General features: G+C 37.0%; 1 protein-coding gene and 1 non-coding gene across 2 annotated transcripts in view; both read left to right on the top strand.

Annotated features, from left to right (window-relative positions):
• Positions 1-1,552: 1,552 nt before the first annotated feature.
• The window catches only part of SECISBP2L (SECIS binding protein 2 like), a gene marked incomplete in the record, with an annotated part of 58,901 nt that continues 39,494 nt past the window's right edge, over positions 1,553-20,959 (top strand). Inside the window, 5 exon segments of the mRNA XM_027768390.1 lie at positions 1,553-1,606; positions 8,686-8,864; positions 12,523-12,847; positions 14,388-14,517; positions 20,881-20,949. Coding sequence (XP_027624191.1) covers positions 1,604-1,606; positions 8,686-8,864; positions 12,523-12,847; positions 14,388-14,517; positions 20,881-20,949 — 706 coding nt within the window.
• LOC114006202 (small nucleolar RNA SNORA40) lies at positions 19,567-19,692 on the top strand. Its single transcript, XR_003547954.1, has one exon. It is a non-coding gene; the product is annotated as a small nucleolar RNA SNORA40 (small nucleolar RNA).

Here is a 20,959-nt window from a genome sequence, read left to right on the forward strand (position 1 = left end):
TATATATATATATATTTAATCGAGCTTATAGTTTAAGAGTGTAGGTCCATTAGCTCATTTCTAAGCCTGTTTTCATACTCACAAAGTAGTCTCATTAGATTCTGTTTTATGTTTTAAGTGCATCAAATGCTTGATTATTTATGCTACTAAGTGCAGGGAGACAGATAATGACATTATAAAAGCTAATCTAAAGTAATGCCGCTCCCCCTCCCCCAGTGTTTTTCATGCTTGAGTTTCTGTGAAACGACTTAATTGATGAAATCCAAGTTTATTCACTCTCATTGCCCTCTTCCAAGGCCTCCCTCAGTGATGAGGTGGTCAAGTAGATGAAGGAAGAGAGGCTATTCATTCACCTGTGAATTTTACAAACGGATAATTAGCATCTGAATAAGTGAGACAAAATTTCCCAAATTTGTGTGTATGTCGGTAAGTAGAGCCAGTTCAATTTTGAAATCAGACTCCTAGCAAACAACGCAGTTTCCTACTTGTGTAGGTTTGCATTTATACAAGTTTTAATTCTTTTAAAAAGCTTTTACATAACTCTGAAAACACAAGTGTTATAAAATCACTCATGGCGTTACCAAAGTCAAATGGTTGTGGAAGCTCTTGACAAGTAAGCACACAGGTTTTCCTGTGACCCAGAATATTTTATGTACAGCCTATATTTAGTTTTAATTTAAAAACAGTTTATGAAAGTATCTATCAAAAATGCTTGAGATTTCAGTGCTTGACAAGTGAATAGGAAATTTCCTTGAACTATTTCCTTGTGTGTGATACTAATGAAAGGGTTCAACATTTTGGCCCTTTACGGTGATGTCAGGAGTGTCACAGTAATGCTGCCCTGTGTACAGTATACTTATGGTTCCTTTCATCTCAGAGGAAATGTAATTAACTGTTGAGTTGGTAACTTTTGGCATCATTGTGTGTGTTTGTGATTATCTGGACAGCAGGTGCCTTGAGCAAATTATTTCATCACACATCTTTCCAAAGTCCACAACTTATTAACATCTTGTAGAAATTTAAGAAATAAGGGGACCAGCAGTTAGTGTAATGGCTATGTGGCTGAACTCCCATGTAGTCAACTGCGGTTCGAGTCCCGGACCTGGTGGGTTGAACTCATGCTGGGTGCATGTGCATGCATGCCCAAGATCCTGAGAGGAGAATGGTGCAAAAGGGATTGCAGAGTGGCCATCCCCTCTTGGGGGGTGATTTCTGGCTTTCTATCTCTCTGTCTCTTTCTGGCGAGTACATGCGCCCTATAGCAAAAACCTCTCAAAGAAAAAAAAAAAAAGAAATTTAAGAAATAGGAAAAAAAGGTTTTATTTATTTTTCTCTTCTATTTTCTTTGCCTCTTCTCCAGTTTAACCTTAAATGAGAGAATAATTTGAACCTCTTACACTCCCCACACACTCCACAAGCAGATCCTGAGAAGTGATGTGTCTTTTCCTAATTAATACCATATATAGTCAGTTAATTCAGGGGTCTGTGAAGACCTGAAAGGAGTGTGCTTCATTTTACATATGCTTTTTTTTTTTTTTTCCTGAGGCAGATCTCCATTATTTTCATCATTTTCTCAAAGAGAAGGTTAAAAACCATTAACTTAATGGTAGGTAAGAGGCTGAGACTTCTCAACTTTGTGAAATTCTTAATTCTTTCCCTTATGGCACAGAGAAACGTAATGGTCTTTCAGGTTATTTGGAATATATTTTTATATTTCTATTACCAAAGTGAATATAGATAGGTAAAAGTAATGAAAAAGTATATGTGGTATGTGCTGAATTTTTCTCACAATTTTTTTTTCTTTGATACTCGCATTGTCTTATATTCAGAATTTCTGGGATCTTACAGTATTGTAGTGGTTTGCAATAAAGTTTGATTTAAAAAAATACAGTTTTTATGCACTTTATTTTAGCTAACTAAATCCTTGGGATACTGTACAGTTGTACCTTAGGAAAACAGTCTTAACTTTTTTGCTCAAAAGCTTGCTGTTCTTGATAATTATGTATAGATATACATATAGTCTTTTTATGATCACATGTCTATTAATCAAAATCAAAAAGTAAGTTACTAGATATACACTGTTAGATGGATATTCTTAATTAAAATATTAATGACTGTTTGAAAGAATGTTATAAAGAGAATTTCAGGAGTATTCTCTTTTAGCAAGTAGTAGTACCTATTTCACTGTTCCTATACTGGAAAGAAAAATTACATTATTCCTCACCAATATGTACAATTATTGTCAATTTAAAAATTTAAAAAGGGTCCAAACTAGTAACTTGATGTTAACTGTCAGTTAGTCTAAGAACAGATATTACTTGGTATGCATTTTTTCCCCTAAAAATAAAAAACCTTGTGTAAAGGGATGTGAAAAATAAATCTTGCAGTTCATTTTGTTTATAAAGGCTTAGTGCTTCTATTTTTAGGAAATTTAGGACATTGTTTCGAGATTTTTAAAATAAGCAGTGGGCTTACAAGTGACAGAAAACATTACTGAAAACAGTCAGGTTATCACAAATTATTTAAATATTGATTTAATTTTTAATATATTAACTTTATTAGGTATGTTCTTTTTCTTTATTGCCAGAGGGTACATGCGCTTACCTGAGAGAGAGAGAGAGACAGAGGAAGAAAGCAGCCTCCAGTGGGCATGGTCACGCTGCAGTCCCTTCTCTCTCCATTCCGTTGGGATTTTGGGCATCCAGACACATATGCTTAGCCTGTGTTTCAAGCCATTGGACTTGGAATTCAGGTTGGTGTTGGTCATGTGGAATCCAGCTTCCTTACCCACTAGGCTGAAGGGCCTACCTCAGATAGGTTTTTTAAAAAATAGCTTCCAGAACTTTTGGTTCTTTATATCTTCAATTCCTAGTGAAATAAACATGTAAGTAATAGATAACTAGTTCATGTAGTGTGCTTTTCACCAGTAAGAACACAAAAATTGTCTGGTTACTATTGTTCTCTTTGATTTTTAAATGTAAAATAACATTAGCACTCCATACTAAGTGTATTCTAAATAAGTTATTGCATTTATTATTATAATTATTTTAAACATTTTGCCAGAGGGAATATGCACTGACTGAAAAAAGAGAAGGAAAGGGAGAAATCACTCCCCATGGAAATGATCACTCTATAATCCTTTCTCCATTTCTCACTGCTTTTGGGACTTGGGGCACACATATGTGCACACACGCATACTTGGTGTGTTTTTCAAGCTGCTGCGTCTTGAACTGTGTGGTTGGCCATGTGGGACCCAGCAGCCTTCACCACCACACTATGGGCTGACCCACTGTCTTATTATTTAGTAACATTTATATAGGGATGTAAGTAAATTACCTATCTTTTCAGATTTTAAAAATAGTACTTTTATTAGAAGAAAATATATATTATAAATACTCATATAGAGAAAATATCATTTGGAAATTTAAAAAGACATTTTAAGCCCTTAGGTCAGAGAGGAAATTAAAAAATAGGATGCTAGGTTATTTATTTATTTTTAAAATTATTTTATTTAACTTTATTTATTTAGTTATTTTAATTTGACCAGAGAGGGACAGAGGGGAAACAAAGGAGAGAGAGAGAGAGAGAGACAGAGAGAGAGAGAGGAGGGAGGGAAAGTGAGGTCTGGGACTTGAACCATAGTTGACCATGTGAGAGTCCAGTGCCCTTAGCCACCATGCCACCTGCTGGCCCCAGGATGCTAGGTTATTGAAATAGGATGCTAACTTATGCAAACCTGTGGAATGTGGCTGCAGCTATATTCTGAGGTAAATTTAGTCGTAGATGCCATTATTATTGTTGTAATATAATTTATTTTTATTATGTTGCTAAACAGAAATACCTTAGATTGAGTGATTTATAAAGAATGGAGATTTATTTGGGTCATGATTCTGGTGACTGGAAAGTCTAAGAGTATGGGGCTGGCATAATAGTGTGGCACAGAGAAGTGGGAAGGTCACTGAGAAGGTCTCCTGCTAGAGGTAGCCATCTTCTATAACAACCCAGTCTTGTAACTAACTCATTCCCTCATTAATCTGTTCATGAGAATGGTGCCTACATGATCTAAACACCACCCTCTTAGCCTCGTATCATAAAGATCTTACCACCTCTCAACACCATTATGCTGTGGACAGCTTCCAGCAAATGAACCCTAAGGGAATAAACCATATCCAAAATACAGCAGTTGTTAAACCATTTTAAATAAAATAAAAATTAAGCATCCAAGAGAGGATGTTAGGAGAAGAACTCCATCAGAGCAAGAGAAAAAAATACTATTAAGTGTAAAACCAGAAATTAATAAGTTAGATAATCCAAAACTGAAATCTAGGAAGCTTTTTTAGAAAAGTACCATTAGATTTTAGCAGGATTAAATTTGGTCTTTTTTTTTTTTTTTTAAGAATTATTTTATTTGACTTTAGTTATTTAAATTTGACTAGGGAGGGGCAGAGAGAAAGAGAGGAAGTGAGAAAGCAAGCCACCAGGTCCAGGACTCCTCTCAAATCACGGGGTCAGCCATGAGGGAGTTCAACGCCCTTAACCACCATGCCACCTGCCGGCCCCAATTTGGTCTGTTTTGAAAGGGGAAAATATACTAATAGCAAAGCAAGTGGGTAGAGTCTAAGTTAAATACTTTGATTTTGCTCAATACTTCCTGAAGTTTTGTAAAACTTACACATATAACTACTGCAGTTAGTTTTGGAGAATGATTTACTTTAGGTATAAGTTATTCCAATCCCAAAACAGTACAGTTAGCAGTTGCCAATTAAACGTTAATTGATTTTTTCTTTCATTAGACATTAATTTTAATTTTGGCCATGGGATGTAAAATATCTTAGTGTTTAATATACCACATTTTTACTTTAACATAGAATACAAAGGGTTTCCATGGTCATATTTTTTCTGTGGGTGTCTGGTACATTTCTTGAAGTTTGACTGTGGGAGAATATCTCATTATGTTCTACTTCAGTTTTGATTTTTAAGTGGGTGTAGTTTTTGTGTCGCTTAATCTGGAAAAATTATTTACACTCTTCCATTTCTGAGGAGTTCAGTGTACGTTCTCTGCTGATCTGTTCCTTATACTAATGTTTGTCCATTTTCCTTAAACCAGTATTTTACCCTGTTTTTTCCCCCAGAATATATGCTCAATGAATCAATAGCTGTTGAAGTATACAGGCTCTCAGTGATCTGAATGTATTTGTATAATAAACTCTTTTTTAAACAAAGTTTTTATAGTATCATGTTCTGATAAATTCTTAGGTTTTCTAAATTATACATAAGACATTTTATTTATTGACATTTGCTTTAATACACAACATTAAAAATGAGTATGAAACAACTTAAATAGTTTTTTCAAAGAGAGATTTCTGGAATTAATAAGATTTTTCAGTAATTTGGGAAATACTGAAACAATTTCTGAAAAATAAATATAATTTTGCTATGTAGTGAGTTTTCGTTCTTTTTTTTTAAAAAAAAAAACAGTAGTATAAAAATAACTAGGCTTTGTTCAGTATACTTTAGACTCATTTTGTATTTATGAGTTTTTTTAAGGTGATAATTTACTGCTATAAAATTTCTGACTCCTAAAACACAGATCTTGACAAAAATAAAAGACTTAACATAGAAATTCAAATTGAGTAACAATTTTATGAAGTAACCAGTCTAATATAATTAAAATATTGCCAGAGACTGTTGTTTACTTATCATTTTATCTATGCGGATTTTATCATGTAGAATTTTGAGAGTAGTTTTGCACCTAAATATTTTTGAACCCGAGGACGACAGATGCTGTTTTTTGCTGTATAATACCGAAGGCCCCAAAGTCAGAATAAATGACTTTTGAAACCGTAAAGAGTTGAACTATAGGAGAAGGTTTGCCAGTCTGTTCCTGCTAGTGACATCTTCTGTGTGTGCAGCTGTTGACTGTAGCAGCTTCTCTGTCTCTGTCTCTGTCTCTCTGTCTCTCTCTCTCTTTGCTATAAACAATGAATCATTTCAGTGTGTTGAGTTTTATTGTTGAACTCTGGTACCTAGAATTGCTCTTAGAATAGAAACCAATACAGACCTTAATGTTTAAAGGTGCACATTGTCTTATATGTGCCTTCTTAGTTGTAAATTATGCTGGATACCATTCGAACAGTGGGTTGTCCAAGATCATAAAATTATTTTTTATAAAGTACAAAGGAAATTGGGTACAAACATTTGCTGCAATTTTGACCTGAGCAAAAGAATTTGAATTTGTTATTACCAAAATAGTTCAGGAGTTGTTACTTTTTTTGCAGAAGAATCAGAAAAAGTGTTATTTTTAAATTATTTATAATTATATTAATACAGTTATTTTTTTCATTTTAGCAGAAGAATTTGGTTCCTTACTTAAACAGAAAGCTGATGTTTACTAGTTCAGATTTATAACATTGTTCAGATAATTCTCATATGTTCAAATGGACTTTGATTTTTAAAAGAAATCCTATATGCTTCATTTTTAGTGCTGTTAAAATGTGTTTTAATTTCCCCCTCTTCTTATACATATGAACTGTGTAAAGGCAAGTTTCATTTAGCATTATTTTTGAAAGTCTGCTTTTTCTACCCTAATAAGGGAAACATTTATTAGTTTAATGTTTTATACCCTATATAAATAAGTTTTGCGTTCTATTAAATATCACAGTAAAAATGACTTATAGTATTAACAATTGAATGTGTTTTTCGCCTCTTATGTTAAAATTTAAGAAACCCCTTCAGTTTACAAATACTTGTTATTAATATGTCTATTTCAGATTTGATTAATCGTACATTTATGTAGACATTATAGTTAAACAGGTAGGAGGGATATTAAATTAATACTGCCGTGTAGTTCAGATTTTTGTCTTACCCTTCCTTCTCCCCTTTTTCCCTCAAGCATTTCTGAATATTTTCAGTTTATTTTTAGAGAACTTATTTTTCTGGAAAAAAGCTATATATTCATCTTATCAAGTCTTGTTTTAACATTTTTTTCTTATGTCATTACTAATTACATTTGTGAGAAATTTACCTGAAATTGTTTATAAGAACTAATACTTTGGTGGGAGCTTTGAATATATATCACCCTAGTGGGCTTGTAAGGGAAAAAAGTTTTGATTTGGACCATCAGTTTTTTTCATTTTTTTTTTAAAAGAGAGATTTTTGCTATAGTGCATGTGTGCTTGCCAGAACAAGAGAGAGAGAGACAGAAAGTGAGAAATTATCCCCCAGGAGGGATGGCCACACCACAATCCCTTTTCTTCATTCTCCTCTTGGGATTTTTGGGTGCACGCCTAGAATAAGTTTTAAGCCACTGAGTCTGGGACTCAAAATGCAAGTCAAAATGAGGTCCTCTGTGTGGTAGTCCAGCAGTGTAACCATTACGCCATCTGCTGGTCTCTGGAACATTGCTTTTTAAGGTCGTTTCTTTTTTTCTTTCTTTTTTTAAAGAGTGGTTCTTGCTGTAGGATGGGTGTGCTCACCAGAGAGATGGAAAGCGAGAAATCATCCCCAGGGCAGATGGCCACGCCCTAACCCTTCTCCTCCATTCTCCTCTCGGGATTTTGGGCACACACGCACACGTGCTTGGTGTGAGTTTTAAGCCACTGAGTCTGGGACTCGAAATGCAGTCCAACATCTGCTGGTCCCTGAAACATTGCTTTTAAGGTAGCTGTTTTGAGCAGTTAGAACATTGGCTTACCAATTCTGCTTACTGGTTTCATTTAAACATGCTTTATATCTTTTTTACGTTATGATATTTATGTTTTAACATTCTGTTTTTGTACAGTATGCCTGTACATTTTCTTTACAATTTAAGAGTGGTTGTTAAATACCATTCAGAAAACTGCGTACAATCAACGTACGCCTTACTGATAATGTGAATAACTTGTTTTACTGCACTTTGGATACAGAATTTTGTCAGTCACTCCAGAAGCATTCTAGTTGCCTCTTCCCAATCACAGCTCCCTCTTTCCTAAGTGTAATTCTTGGCCTGACTTTTGTGGATTTAGTTTTTTTAAATAACAAAAAGTACAAAGCAAACTAAATCAAGTACATATTAATTGATTACTTTTGTTTGCTTAGATATCTAATGGGAAACTGAAATAATTCTCATTTTTCCCCGTTGAACTGTGAGCTGGAAGGTTTTTTTTACCCTGAAGTCCTTTTGCTTTTATTTTTTTTTTTTTCCTTTTCACTTAATGACATGAATCTAATTTCCTGAAATGGACAGAAATAGACTGTTTATTAAAATATACAAACAAATACAAAGTAATTAACCTTTAGGACTCTGTTTAACGATTTTTTTCTCCTAAAAATTGTTAAAAACACAATGTTTTATTTGAAAGCTTATATTTCTTAATACCAGTTTTATTTTTAGACTCTGAGATATGACTTCCTTGTACTCTTGATTGTTTTAACTGCTTTGATTATGCAATAAATTATTTCATTGAAATGCAGTAACCTTTGGTGAGTTTTTCCTTATTTTAGTTGATGACTTTGTCTAAATAACTTGATCATAATTTAATTATTTTAAATTGACATTGCTGTTCCTTTTGGATATTTTATGAGTATTGAGAAGAGACCTACTTACTTTTACTGTTTATAAAGACTGACTTTTCTGTTGCAAAGTTGTGAATTTGTATTAAATTGTTTGCTTATTTGTTATTAATGCATTCTCCCCTCTCTTTGAAGAATGTCAAGCTGTCAGCCGAGGTAGAGCCATTTATTCCCCAGAAGAAGAATCCGGATACATTTATGATACCTATGGCTCTCCCAAATGATAGTGGAAATGTTACTGGTGTAGAACCAACTCCAATTCCCAGCTACCTGATTACCTGTTATCCATTCGTGCAGGAAAATCAGTCCAATAGGTAATCTGTTTATTGTTTTCTTTATTGTATGGGGCTGGGGTGGAGATGTAGAAATTGACACAGAACAATTAATATTTTTTTCTTGTACTTTTTTTTGGAGAGGTTTTCACTATAGGGCGCGCTCGCCAGACAGAGAGAGACATAGAGACAGAAAGTGAGAAATCACCCCCCGGGGATGGGCCCGCCGCAATCCCTTCTCCTCCATTCTCCTCTCAGGATCTTGGGCACGCACGTACACGCGCCTGGCGTGAGTTTAAGCCACCGGGTCCAGGACTCGAACCGCGGTCGACTATGTGGGAGTCCAGCGACATAGCCATTATGCTAACTGCTGGTCCCTCCTGTACATATTTTTTAAGAGAAGAAAATAGGGACCAGCAGATGGCGGAGTGCTTACTTTACTAGTCTCCCATATGGCCAACTGCGGTTTGAGTCCTGGACCCAGTGGCTTCAAACTCACTCTAGGCATGTGTGCATGCCTGGCCAAACTCCCGAGAGGAGGATGAAGGAGAAGGGACTGTGGCATGGCCACCCCCGGGGTGATTTCTTGTTTTCTGTCTCTTTCTCCCTGGCAGGTGCAGGCATCCTATAGTAAAAAATCTCTCTTTAGAAAAAAAAGGGAGAAGAAAATAAAACCAAATAGATAAAGAAGTTTAGAAGTTGTTATCATGAATTATCTTCTCATTCTTCCTAAGAGTCAGTGGAGCAGGGGCCAGCAGGTGATGTGGTAGTTGAGCTGCTGGACTCCACAGAGTAGAGCACAGTTCGAGTCCTGGATCTAGTGGCTTGAAAATCTCACTGGGTACTTGTTGTGCATGTTCAAAATCCCAAGAGGAGAAGGGAGGAGAAGAGATTGTGGTGTGACTCCCCCCAGGGGGTGATTTCTCACTTTCCCTCTCACTGTGTCTCTCTGTCTCTCCCTGGCACACACGCCCTACGGCAAAGACCTAAAAAAGAAGAATAAGTGGAGTTCTTTCCTGTGTCTTCTGTCTACAAAAACGTGTCATAAAAGTCAGGGGTTTTCACTATAGGGCGCGTGCGCTCACCAGACAGACAGACAGAGACATAGAGACAGAAAGTGAGAAATCATGACACATTTTTGTATAGAAAAACATGTCATTACGTTCCCAACAACCTAATATATTAAGTCATTGAAATTTGTTTGGAATAAATCAACCCAAAAGCAAGAAATGAAATATTCAGAGAAAGGTAAACACTCTTTATTGAGTTTAGGCATCTAATCTCAAAAGTACCAGCACAGTCTCTGGCATAAGAAGGAAATACCAAGGGATACTCTGGAGCTTTCACGGTTAGTTAGCATTTATTTCTAGACTCCTCTTTTAGTTTAGATTTATCATCTGTGCTGTAGCCACAGAGATTTAGCAGAACGCCTACAATTCAGATAATGTGTGACCACTAGTGGTTAGGATATAACTTGTGATAGTCATGATATCTTTTCTTTTTGAGAGATTTTTGCTACAGGGTGTAGATGTTCACTGAAGAGACAGACAGAGACAGAAGGCAAGAAATCACCCCCTAGGGGATAGCCACACCATAGTTTCTCCTCCATTCTCCTCTTGGGATCTTGGGCATGCACGCACATGCACCCTGTGTGAGTTTTAAGCCAGTGGGTCTGGGAATTGAACTGTGGTTGTCTACATGGGAGTCCAGTGATGCAACTGTTATTCCATCTGCTGGTCTCCACGATACCTTTTCTAACACTGTTTAGACTGAGTGATTAGCACTTCATTGTTGTAGTTTATTTTATTTGTTGTATTAAAGTACTTTTAGCCCATTTTATTTATTTATTTATTTATTTATTTATTTATTTTTAGATTTATTTTTACCACAAGGTGCATGTGCTTGCAGGAGCGGGGAGGAGGAAGAGGGAGAGAGAGAGAGAGAGAGAGAGAGAGAAATCACCCCCCAGGGGGTATGGCCATGCCACAGTTCCTTTTCCTCCACTCTCCTCTTGGGATTTTGGGTGCATATGCTCATATACCCAGTGTGATTTTCAGGACACCAGGCTGGGACTTGAACTGCAGTCAGCCATCTGGGATTCCAGTGCCTTAACCACCACACTGTGACCTGCTAGCCCTATAGCTCATTTCAAGTTGTGTCATTCACAGAAAATTATATTTTGCTAATACCATGGGATAAATGGATGAGGCAGCTGGTGGCTCTGCCCAGTCATCCCTGAGAGCTGAGGCAATCAGTATTTCCACACATCCGGGACCCATCGTAGTACACTAGTCTGCCAAAGCACGGTCTTGGAGAAATTCTGGATGTGTGATATATGAAGCCACTAAACTACCTTCCCAAATATTAAATGTTCAGATTAATATTCTGAAACTCAGGAGTACTAAGGGGTGAACAAATAGCATAAACTAAGAGATCCTTCTCAATTGAAGTTCACATTGTATTAAAAAAAATCCATGATTGGGAACCAGCAGTTTGCGTAATGGCTATGTCGCTGGACTCCCACGTAGTCGACCGCAGTTCACGTCCCGGACCCAGTGGCTTAAAACTCACGCGGGCGCGTGTGCGTGCGTGCCCAAGATCCCGAGAGGAGAATGGAGGAGAAGGGATTGCAGCGAGACCATCCCCCCTGGGGGATGATTTCTCGCTTTCTGTCTCTATGTCTCTTTCTGTCGGTCTGGCGAGCGCACGCGCCCTATAGCGAAAACCTCTCCAAAAAAAAAAAAAAATCCATGATCTATATTTAATAATATGCAAGATGTACAGTAGTAAGCTAAATTGATAATACTCTGTGTTTGACAAAATGGTGAAATACACAGTATGATAAATGACATTTTCTTTTTACACAGCAAATAATATTTGAGAATTCATGAGTAAGTAGGCCACCAGATTATTTAAAAATATTTTTAGGACTATTGTAGTAAATATTTTTCCATTTTGCTTTGTCATGGGAGTACTGAGGAAAAACTCCCTACTTTGTACTCTCTCGGACCCCCCATTCATCAGCCGCAGCCTTTGATGAGTGGCTGCTAGGACAGGGAAAATGTCCCTATAGCTTATAGGAACCACACTAGAAGTTCTTAATGCTGGAGATAAGACGTCAGAGGACAGGCTTGCCTTTCCTTTCCCTTGGACCTGTAGTCTGCTTCTGTTGCCAAGGAGGGAAGCCAGGAAAAGAGCAGGACTTGGCCAAGAGGTTAGGAGAGGAGTATGCGAGAGGAGTAGGAGGCTCACGATTAAGCTGAAGAATGAGAGGTGAAGGAATTAAATCACCCCACATAATGATCACCCTATTGTTCTTTTTTCAGAAGGCTGTCACAATTGTTAGCATTAAATGGGAACTTTGGACTGCCATTGTTGGCAGATCCAACAGCTAGGTATTTAATGTTTAGGCAGAAATATCTTAAGGAGGTTGAGGGCAGAGTTTCAGGTAATAGTGTAGTGTATGGAATGCCATGAAACCATCAAGTTGAATTCCTTTAGACTGTCATTTAAAGTGTTATGACATGTACACATGATCTCTAATTATAGCATGGGAATTTATAAGAGGATGTTAATTTTGTCCCCTTTCTCAGAATTATTATGAAGTCACTGTTCTGTACTCCTTTTTATTTCAATAAAATGTGTTAAGAGATGTTGCTGCAACATTATATTTAGATTTCTCTTTTGATTTGGTTTTCAGACAATTTCCTTTGTATAACAATGATATTCGATGGCAGCAGCCCAATCCAAACCCTGCTGGACCATACTTTGCCTACCCCATTATATCTGCTCAGCCACCTGTTTCTACAGAGTACACGTATTATCAGTTGATGCCAGCACCATGTGCCCAAGTTATGGGTTTTTATCATCCTTTTCCTACACCTTACTCCAACACCTTTCAAGCTGCAAATACTGTAAGTGCTATCACCACGGAGTGCACAGAGCGTCCAAATCAGCTTGGACAGGTCTTCCCGTTGTCCAGTCATCGAAGCAGAAACAGTAACAGAGGATCAGTAGTACCCAAAGTAAGCAACCGCCGTTGATTGGCCTTTCAATTCCGTTCCTACCAGCATACCTAATTTGCTACTCGCATTGATTGACCTTTAATGCTACATTTCCTAGAAAACGTTTAACTCACTAGTATAAAATGGCCAAGGGTAGATTGTTTATAATTTTGCTGTTCGTTGTTTCTCATTGATGGTGATGTGGTTTGCAGTCGTTTTCATGTCCCTTCAGAGAATTTTACATAAATATAATGCACAAATTTTCCAGATTATTTTAATGATTAAAAACTGTATGGTGATCTTAGTTAATATAAGTGATTGGTGTGGATCCCATGCTAGCAAAGAGATCATTTCTGATTCATTAGATCTATCTCTTCAACTTCATTGTTTGTATTCTGTGAATTTTTAGTAGCACTTTGTTATCTAAGAGTTGCTTTACTCTTATCTGAACAAAGGGCCTCCTAGGGATGAAGCCAATGAAAGATAAATATGTGCAACCATTTCTATTCAGGGGCAGCCTTTGACTAAGTTTAAGAAAAAAAAAGCAAAGAGGGAGAATTAGGTTTATTCTGGGTAACTTAAAACTATTTTTTTTTTTAACTAAAAGGCTACTTTTCCATCGAGACCTTATATCAAAGCTGATGAAGAGTAAAAACCATGTTTCTAGTCAGCATTTTTGAGCTGTGAGAAGAGCCGCTCCTTAGATGCATCTTAAAATTTATTAAGAAGTTGATGCTTTTCCCTAGGTTCTATTAGCCCAGCTTCTTCAGTGAAAAGTCTTTGCTGGTCCCTGCCATAATTTTAACAAATTAAAATGCAAACGTGTAGCAGAGGTTGCTTTGAAAAGCTTTTTAGTCTGTTCATGGAAACATTGTGGTCAGAGGAAATCCTTTTGGGACCTCTGAGAATGAGAAGTATTAGAAATAAGAAAATAGTGTATATAATTTCCAGATGTTGAAGGAGCATAATTTCTCAGAATGCATTCTTGACACTTTAACTTTTTCAAAGTTAAAGAAGTTTAGATTTAGAGATCTATTGTGCAAATTGCGATTAGGCCATGGATACTCATTTTAAAAAGTAAAGGAAGGGATCAGCCTGTTTATATTTTCTTTAGACCACCAAAGGAGAATTTTTTTTTTTACTTCATTTTTGTCAGAAAACTAAAATTTAGCACTGGGATAATTTTTATTACCTTTTGAAATAAATTATAATTTGACGTGACTATATAATTATAATATGACATGACTACACCCTTGTTATTTATTATTTATTCATTGAGAAAATAACTGCAAATAACAATTAAAAATGAACTCATTTTCTAATCATAACACCATTAATGGCTGTTTGAAAAAGAGTGTATCAATGTGTGTGTAATACATTATTTAGCCTATTGTGCTTTGCCACAGATTATTTCATGAAACCTTAATATAGTATCTCTATTTACTTATGGGTTGGGAGCCACTGATTTGATTTGAAAAGTACATTTAGATGAATTTTGTAATGGTTAGTGCATTAAATGGGTTGTTCTTTTTTTTTTTTCTTCTTTTTAAATCAACAACAGCTTTTACAACAGCACATAAAAAGCAAAAGGCCACTGGTGAAAAATGTAGCTACACAGAAAGAGACAAATGCTGCAGGTCCTGATAATCGCTCAAAAATTGTGCTTCTGGTAGATGCTTCACAGCAGACTGGTAAGGCAAAGGTTCTGATATGTGCAGTGCAGATTTTTATTTGTTGTCACGCATTGACTTTTTAATTGTGAAATATACCAGTATTTAGGATTGTAGACTTTTTTTTTTTTTTAAAGAATTATTTATTTAATTTTATTTAATACTGTTATTTTAAAAATTTGACCAGAGACAGACAGAAGGAAGTTGAGTGGGGTTTGGGGGCAAAGTGAGAAAGCAAGCCACCAGATCTGAGACTCCAACTGTGGTTGACCATGTGGGAGTCCAGCGACTTAACTACCACACCACCTGCCGGCCCCAGAATTACAGACTTTTCCTCCTCTGATTTGTCCTTCCACTTAGTGAAGTTCTCTAAGAAGAATAAGGTAATCCATGTCCTTCATACTCTTTCAGCTTGGCTTGCTGATTTACGTACAGTTTTGAGAAGGGTTTGAGGTGTCATTTCTCCTGGTAGTAGTGGGGCAGTGGAAAAATCAGCTGGAATTTTGCAGATATTGTAGAAATTTTAGGGACAATTTTTGGCAAAAGTCAAATTTTTTTCTTTTCTTTTTGTTTTTAAATGCCATAGGGCATATATACATATGTACACGCAAGAGAGAAAGCCTTTCCTCAGGATCCTGGCTTGTGTGCATGTGCCCAGCATGTTTTCCAAGCCATGGGCTGGAATTTGAACCACAGTTGACCATGTAGGTTCCATCTCCTGCATGATCCTTAACTGGTGTGTTACAGGGCTGGCCCTCGAGATCAGAATTATGTTTTTGTAACTAGATTAAATCTGTTTGTGAAACACCCTAACTCAACATTTTTATAGAAAGAACCTCTCAAGTTTTCTGTACCATATTTTGACATAGATCTGAACTAAACCAATGAGTAACAGCTATATCCTGACAAGTAAAAAATTTGAAATCGTCGTAAGAATTTGTCAAAAATTTTAGAGGGCTGTATAAATGTTAAGTAGCTTTATCCTTGGAATAGACAAGACTGATATTCTTATAGGATTCAAGCTGTTTCCCAGTTTTATCATGAAATTCCAGTTTGAGTCTCTGCTCTCAGCTTTATCTGTAGAGTAGATATCTATCTTTTCTCACCCATTGTCCTTGATGCAAGTAGAAAATTCTTGTCAATGATCTGAGGCAAAGAATTAAATCTGTTCAAAGGCACAATTGCTTTTTATTCCTCTAACCTCCACTCAAGATCTGGGGCAAAATGAGTAAGATATCTTACAGTTTTTTTTTTTTTTTTTCCCTTTCATTTTGACTGTTCATTTTCTTTTAGACATCTATTCATTTATTATTTTACAATTGTTCAGATTCATTAGGAGTCAGGAAAGGATCTGGGGATCAGTTTAAAAAAGTCTTCTTGATAATGCAGTCATTATGTCGTTTGTAAGGCATAAAGCAGAGAGATTTACAGACTGACACATGCCTGGAGTGGGTGTTTAAAGAATCGCTATGTAATGCATTACAGAATTTTTTGTTTTGGTTCTTCTAGTCACAGTGACCCAGTTCTGCAAACATGCTTTCCGTCCTGAGAAGGCTTTCAAAAATTATCCTTACTTTAGGTTGTTCACGAAGTGATCACAGAGGTAACCTTCTTAAGCAGAATTAGAAAATGGAAAGATGAAAACATAATTGGAGAAGATTAGAATTTTTATCAGTATTTTATTTTTAGTTTGTCTTCAGATCCAAGTCTTGTACATTCAATCAGTATACTTATTCTTTAGTTTATTTTCAGTTTCTCAGGAGTAATTAGTATCAGTCAGATCGAATTAAATACTATTTAGTTTAATAGGATTTTGTCCTATTAATTTATAACAGATTTTTACTTTTGACAGTAAGCTTATATTAATAGTTTAATAAGATGGCTAGATACAGGTAATATGCAAAAATTAAATGTATTTGAATTTGTCCCCAACAAGTAAAATTTAAGAAAATAAGGCTTTTACAATAGCTACAAAAATAAAGTTTTCGGAAATAAATCTGAAAGATGTATGAGACCTATATGCGGAAAACAAAGACTTTTTTTTTTTTTTTTAAATAGGACATTAGGAAAAGCCAAAGTAGGGCTAGCCCTGTGGCTTGGTGATTAAGGGAGCTGGATACTATAAGGCCACCCATGCAGTTTGAATCCCAGGCCTGGTGGCTTGAAAACACACTGGACTCACGTGCATGTGTGCTACCTATCCTGCTTGGGTGGAAAACCGAGGGAGGAGAGACTGAGGTGTGACCATCCCCACTGGTGGGTGCTTTCTCCTCCTCTCTCCTCTCAGAGTGTGTACCCTCTGGCAAAATACTATAGAAAAAGAAAGAAAGAAAGAGAGAGAGAGAGAGAGAGAGAGAGAGAGAGAGAGAGAGAGAGAGAGAGAGAGAGAGAGAGAGAGAGAGAGAGAGAGAGAGGAGAGGAGAGGAGAGGAGAGAGAAAGAGAGAAAGAGAGAGAAAGAAAGAAAGAAAGAAAGGCCTAAATTATGCAGAGTAATTTGATATTATTAGTGTCAGTTATCCCCAAGTTAGACTCAATGTAGTTTTAATAAAAAATCCATTAGGAGTTTTTAGGGAACTTAACAGACTAATTCTAAAATAAAGGAGCATTGGTTTGAGAAGAGCCAAAATATTTCTGAAAAAGAGCGTTTCCTCTAGGTATTAAGACTAATAAAGCTGTCTTAAGTTCCATTTGGTTGTATATCAGTATAGTATATAAATATTGAACAGAACACAGAGCCCAGAAACAGATCCCACATGTAAACACATACATGAAAAATGGCGGAGGTAGTGTTATTTATACCCTACACAAGTCTACTCCTGATAGATTAATGACTTAGAAGGGAAATCCAATGGTAGAAGAAAATGGAGGCAGATGTCTTTATGACTTCAGGAAAAAGACTATTTCTAAAATTTTAAATTTCTGTTTATTAAAAGTAGGGAAATAAAAAGCCTACAAACTTGTAAAAGGTTTTTTTACCATGCATGTAACTGCAAAGGAGTAACCTGATATGTATAAAGAATTCATATGAATCAATAAGATCATCTCACCCTATCCTTGGGGACCCTGGGATAGAGTATAGGGGATGTGAAACAATTGGGCAGAAATGTTTCTTTTGACTTAGTTCTGTCACTCTTGTGAATGCATCCAAAGGGAATCTGTCCCTAGAAAGGGAAGGGACTGTTTGTTTAATGATGCACATTACAGCAGTGCTGCAAAATACTGATAGCTTCTTAGTGTCCAGTAGCAGGTGACAAGGCATGTGAAGAACAGGATAATATGGAGTGATCCTTATAATTATGAAGACTTGTCATAGCATGGAACCTATTAAGCAGAGCACAATTCAGAATCATACCACTGTTGTGTAAAACTTATGTGTGGGCAAGAATGTGGAAAAAGGAAAACTTGTGATTTGTTGGAAAAAGACTCTCAAGTTTTTAGAGGCACGTCTTAATTGTGATTACAGTTTGTGAAATAAATGGATAGCTCAGTAGACAAATTGGCAGAAGTCCAATAATTCCAAGTAAAATTAGCAATGATTTCATGGACCAGCAGGTGGTGTGGTGGTTCAGGTACTGGACTCCCACATGGCTGACCACAGTTTGAGTCCTGGATCTGGTGGTTTGCTTTCTCACTTTCTCTCTCGTGAGCCCTGTAGCAATTTTTAAAAATAATAATGATACATAGAATTAAATAATTCCTTAAAAATAAACAAGATTTCCCAGAAGGGAAAACATTGGTGGTTAAAAGCATCTGAAAATATGCTCAACCTCATTATTAAGCAGGAAAATCCAAATTGAAACCCAGAGGGAGCCACCTTTTCCCAAAAGATTGGGAAAAATCATAGTCTAGAAAACAGTATTAAGTATTTGCTGAATATGTAGATCACTGGTGATATTTATATGCATATCTTGCTGGTGGAATGTGAGTTGTCTTAAGCACTTTATTATTTTTTTGGAGAGGTTTTTGCTGTCGGGTGCATGCACTCTCCAGAAAGACAGAAACAGAGACAAAAAGTGAGAAATCACCCCCAGGGGGGTGGCCATGGTGTAATCCCTTTTTCTCCATTCTCCTCCTGGGGTCTTGGGCTCGCACGCACATGCACCCGGCGTGAGTGTAAGCCACCAGGGCTGGAATTTGAACCGCAGTTGACTACATGGGAGTCCAATGACATAGCCATTACGCCAACTGCTGGTACCTCTTAAGCACCTTTGAAAATGATTTGATATTATCAGTTGAAGTTGAATAAGTGCATCCCCTCAATCTGAGCAGTATGTTCTTTAGAGAAACTTTCACATACACCCAGGTATATTCTTTTGTCTGTAAAAGAATGTTTATAGCAGTGTTGTTCTTTTTTAAAAATTATTAATTTAATTTTATTAATTATTATGATCATTTTTAATTTGAGAGAGAGAAAAGCAAAGTGAGAAAGCAAGCCACCAGGTCTAGGACTTGAACTGCAGTGGGCCATGTGGGAGTCCAGTGCCTTAACCACCCACCACACCACCTGCTGGCCCTGGCCCCGGCCCCATAGTTTTTTTTTTTTTTTTCTTTTTTTGGAGAGGTTTTTGCTATAGTGCACGTGTACTCGCCAGACAGAGACAGAGACAGAGAGACAGAACGCAAGAAATCACCCTCCCCCATGGGGGATGGCCATGCTGCAATCCCTTCTCCTCCCTTCTCCTCTCGGGATCTTGTGCACGCACACACACGCGCCTGACTTGAGTTTAAGCCACCGGTTCGAACTGTGGTTGACTACATGGGAGTCCAGCGACATAGCCATTACACTAACTGCTGGTCCCTTTTTTTTTTTTTTTTAAAGAGAGATTTTTGTTATAGGGCGTGTGTGTTTGCTGGAGAGACAGAGAGACAAAGCAAGAAATCACCACCACTGTACCCCCACCCCTCCCAGGGGGTGGCCGAACCACAATCCCTACTCCTCGGTCTCCTCTCAAGAGTCTGGGTTAGCACTTGAATTTGTTTTTGTCTGTCTTTCACTGTACCCCCACCCCTCCCAGGGGGTGGCCGAACCACAATCCCTACTCCTCGGTCTCCTCTCAAGAGTCTGGGTTAGCACTTGAATTTGTTTTTGTCTGTCTTTTAGACAAAGACATAGAAAAGTGCAAAAAATAAATCCTCTTTTGCAACCCAAAACTCATTGTTTAGTATGAGTTTTGATACATATAAGAAGGAATATTACTGCTCAAGACAGTTCAAAGTGATAGGATCATTCATATCAATAAAAGTTGGATCCAGAAATGATTCATGGTTTAATAATTAAAAAGCATTGGACATGAGGAAAATCTCAATTATATTCTATCTAATTCATAAGTTGACAGGATATATTAAAAAAAAAAAAAGAGTCTGGGCATGCATGCACATGCACCCAACGTGAGTTTTAAGCCACTGGGTCCAAGACTCGAACAATGGTTGACTATGTGGAAGTCCAGCAAAGTAACCATTACACCATCTGCTGGTCCCTGTTGTATTGTTCTTAATAGCAAAAATCTGAAAACAAACCAGGGGTCCCATCAGTAGTACAAAGAATAAACACATTATAGTGTATTCATACAAAGATGTTCTAGATACCAGGGGCATTGATGAATCATAGCCATATGCATCAGAATCTCCAAACCAGTGTTCAATTGGGGGCAGAGGGGAACAAGCCCAGAAGACTAGAGACAGTGTGATTTTTTTTTTTTTAAATTAAGGTTAATTGCAAAATTATATGATATATATCTTAGAGTTAGGAAAATCTGTGGTAACCCTGTAAATATAAGTGAGGGAATGGTAAAGACAGAGTTCAGAATAGAGGTCACCTCTGAGGAAAGAGAAGAGTGCAGCAGTAGAGGGGGATACACAGTGGACTTGAAAAGACTGGTGATGTTCTCTTTCTTAAATGACTGGTGGTTGGTTTAGATTTTTTTTCCCCCTGCCACAGGGCTTGTGTGCTTGATAGAGACAGAGTCAAATTGAGAAGTCACTCCCCCTGGGGGGTGGGAGTGGGGTGTACACATCGCAGTCCTTCCTCCATTCTTGTCTCGTGTTTTGGGGCGTATAGGCAGATGCACCTGGTGTAATTTTCATGCCACCAAGTCTAGGACTCTAACAATGTCAACTATGTGGGATTCCAGTGCCTTAACATCGTGCCACCTGCTGGCCCCTGAAGGTTTAATATTTTAATGACATGATATTTTATTCTCTTTTCATAGTAGAAACAAGTTATATAATATAACCTATCAGGAACTCCTCTTAATGATACTGTCAAAAAATCATGTATCTGTCCGTTTACAAAGTTTGCCATCTTTATTTTCGTAACGTTAATTTAACAACATTTTATCAATTTGGTCATCACAGAGAGTTGTCACACTTTCCTTGCCTTCTAGATTTCCCTTCAGATATTGCTAACAAGTCTCTCTCGGAGAGCACTGCCACAATGCTCTGGAAGTCCAAAGCCAGGAGGAG

Source organism: Tupaia chinensis, unplaced genomic scaffold (genome assembly GCF_000334495.1).
Source record: "Tupaia chinensis unplaced genomic scaffold, TupChi_1.0 Scaffold146140_1, whole genome shotgun sequence".
NCBI classification, from domain to species: domain Eukaryota; kingdom Metazoa; phylum Chordata; class Mammalia; order Scandentia; family Tupaiidae; genus Tupaia; species Tupaia belangeri.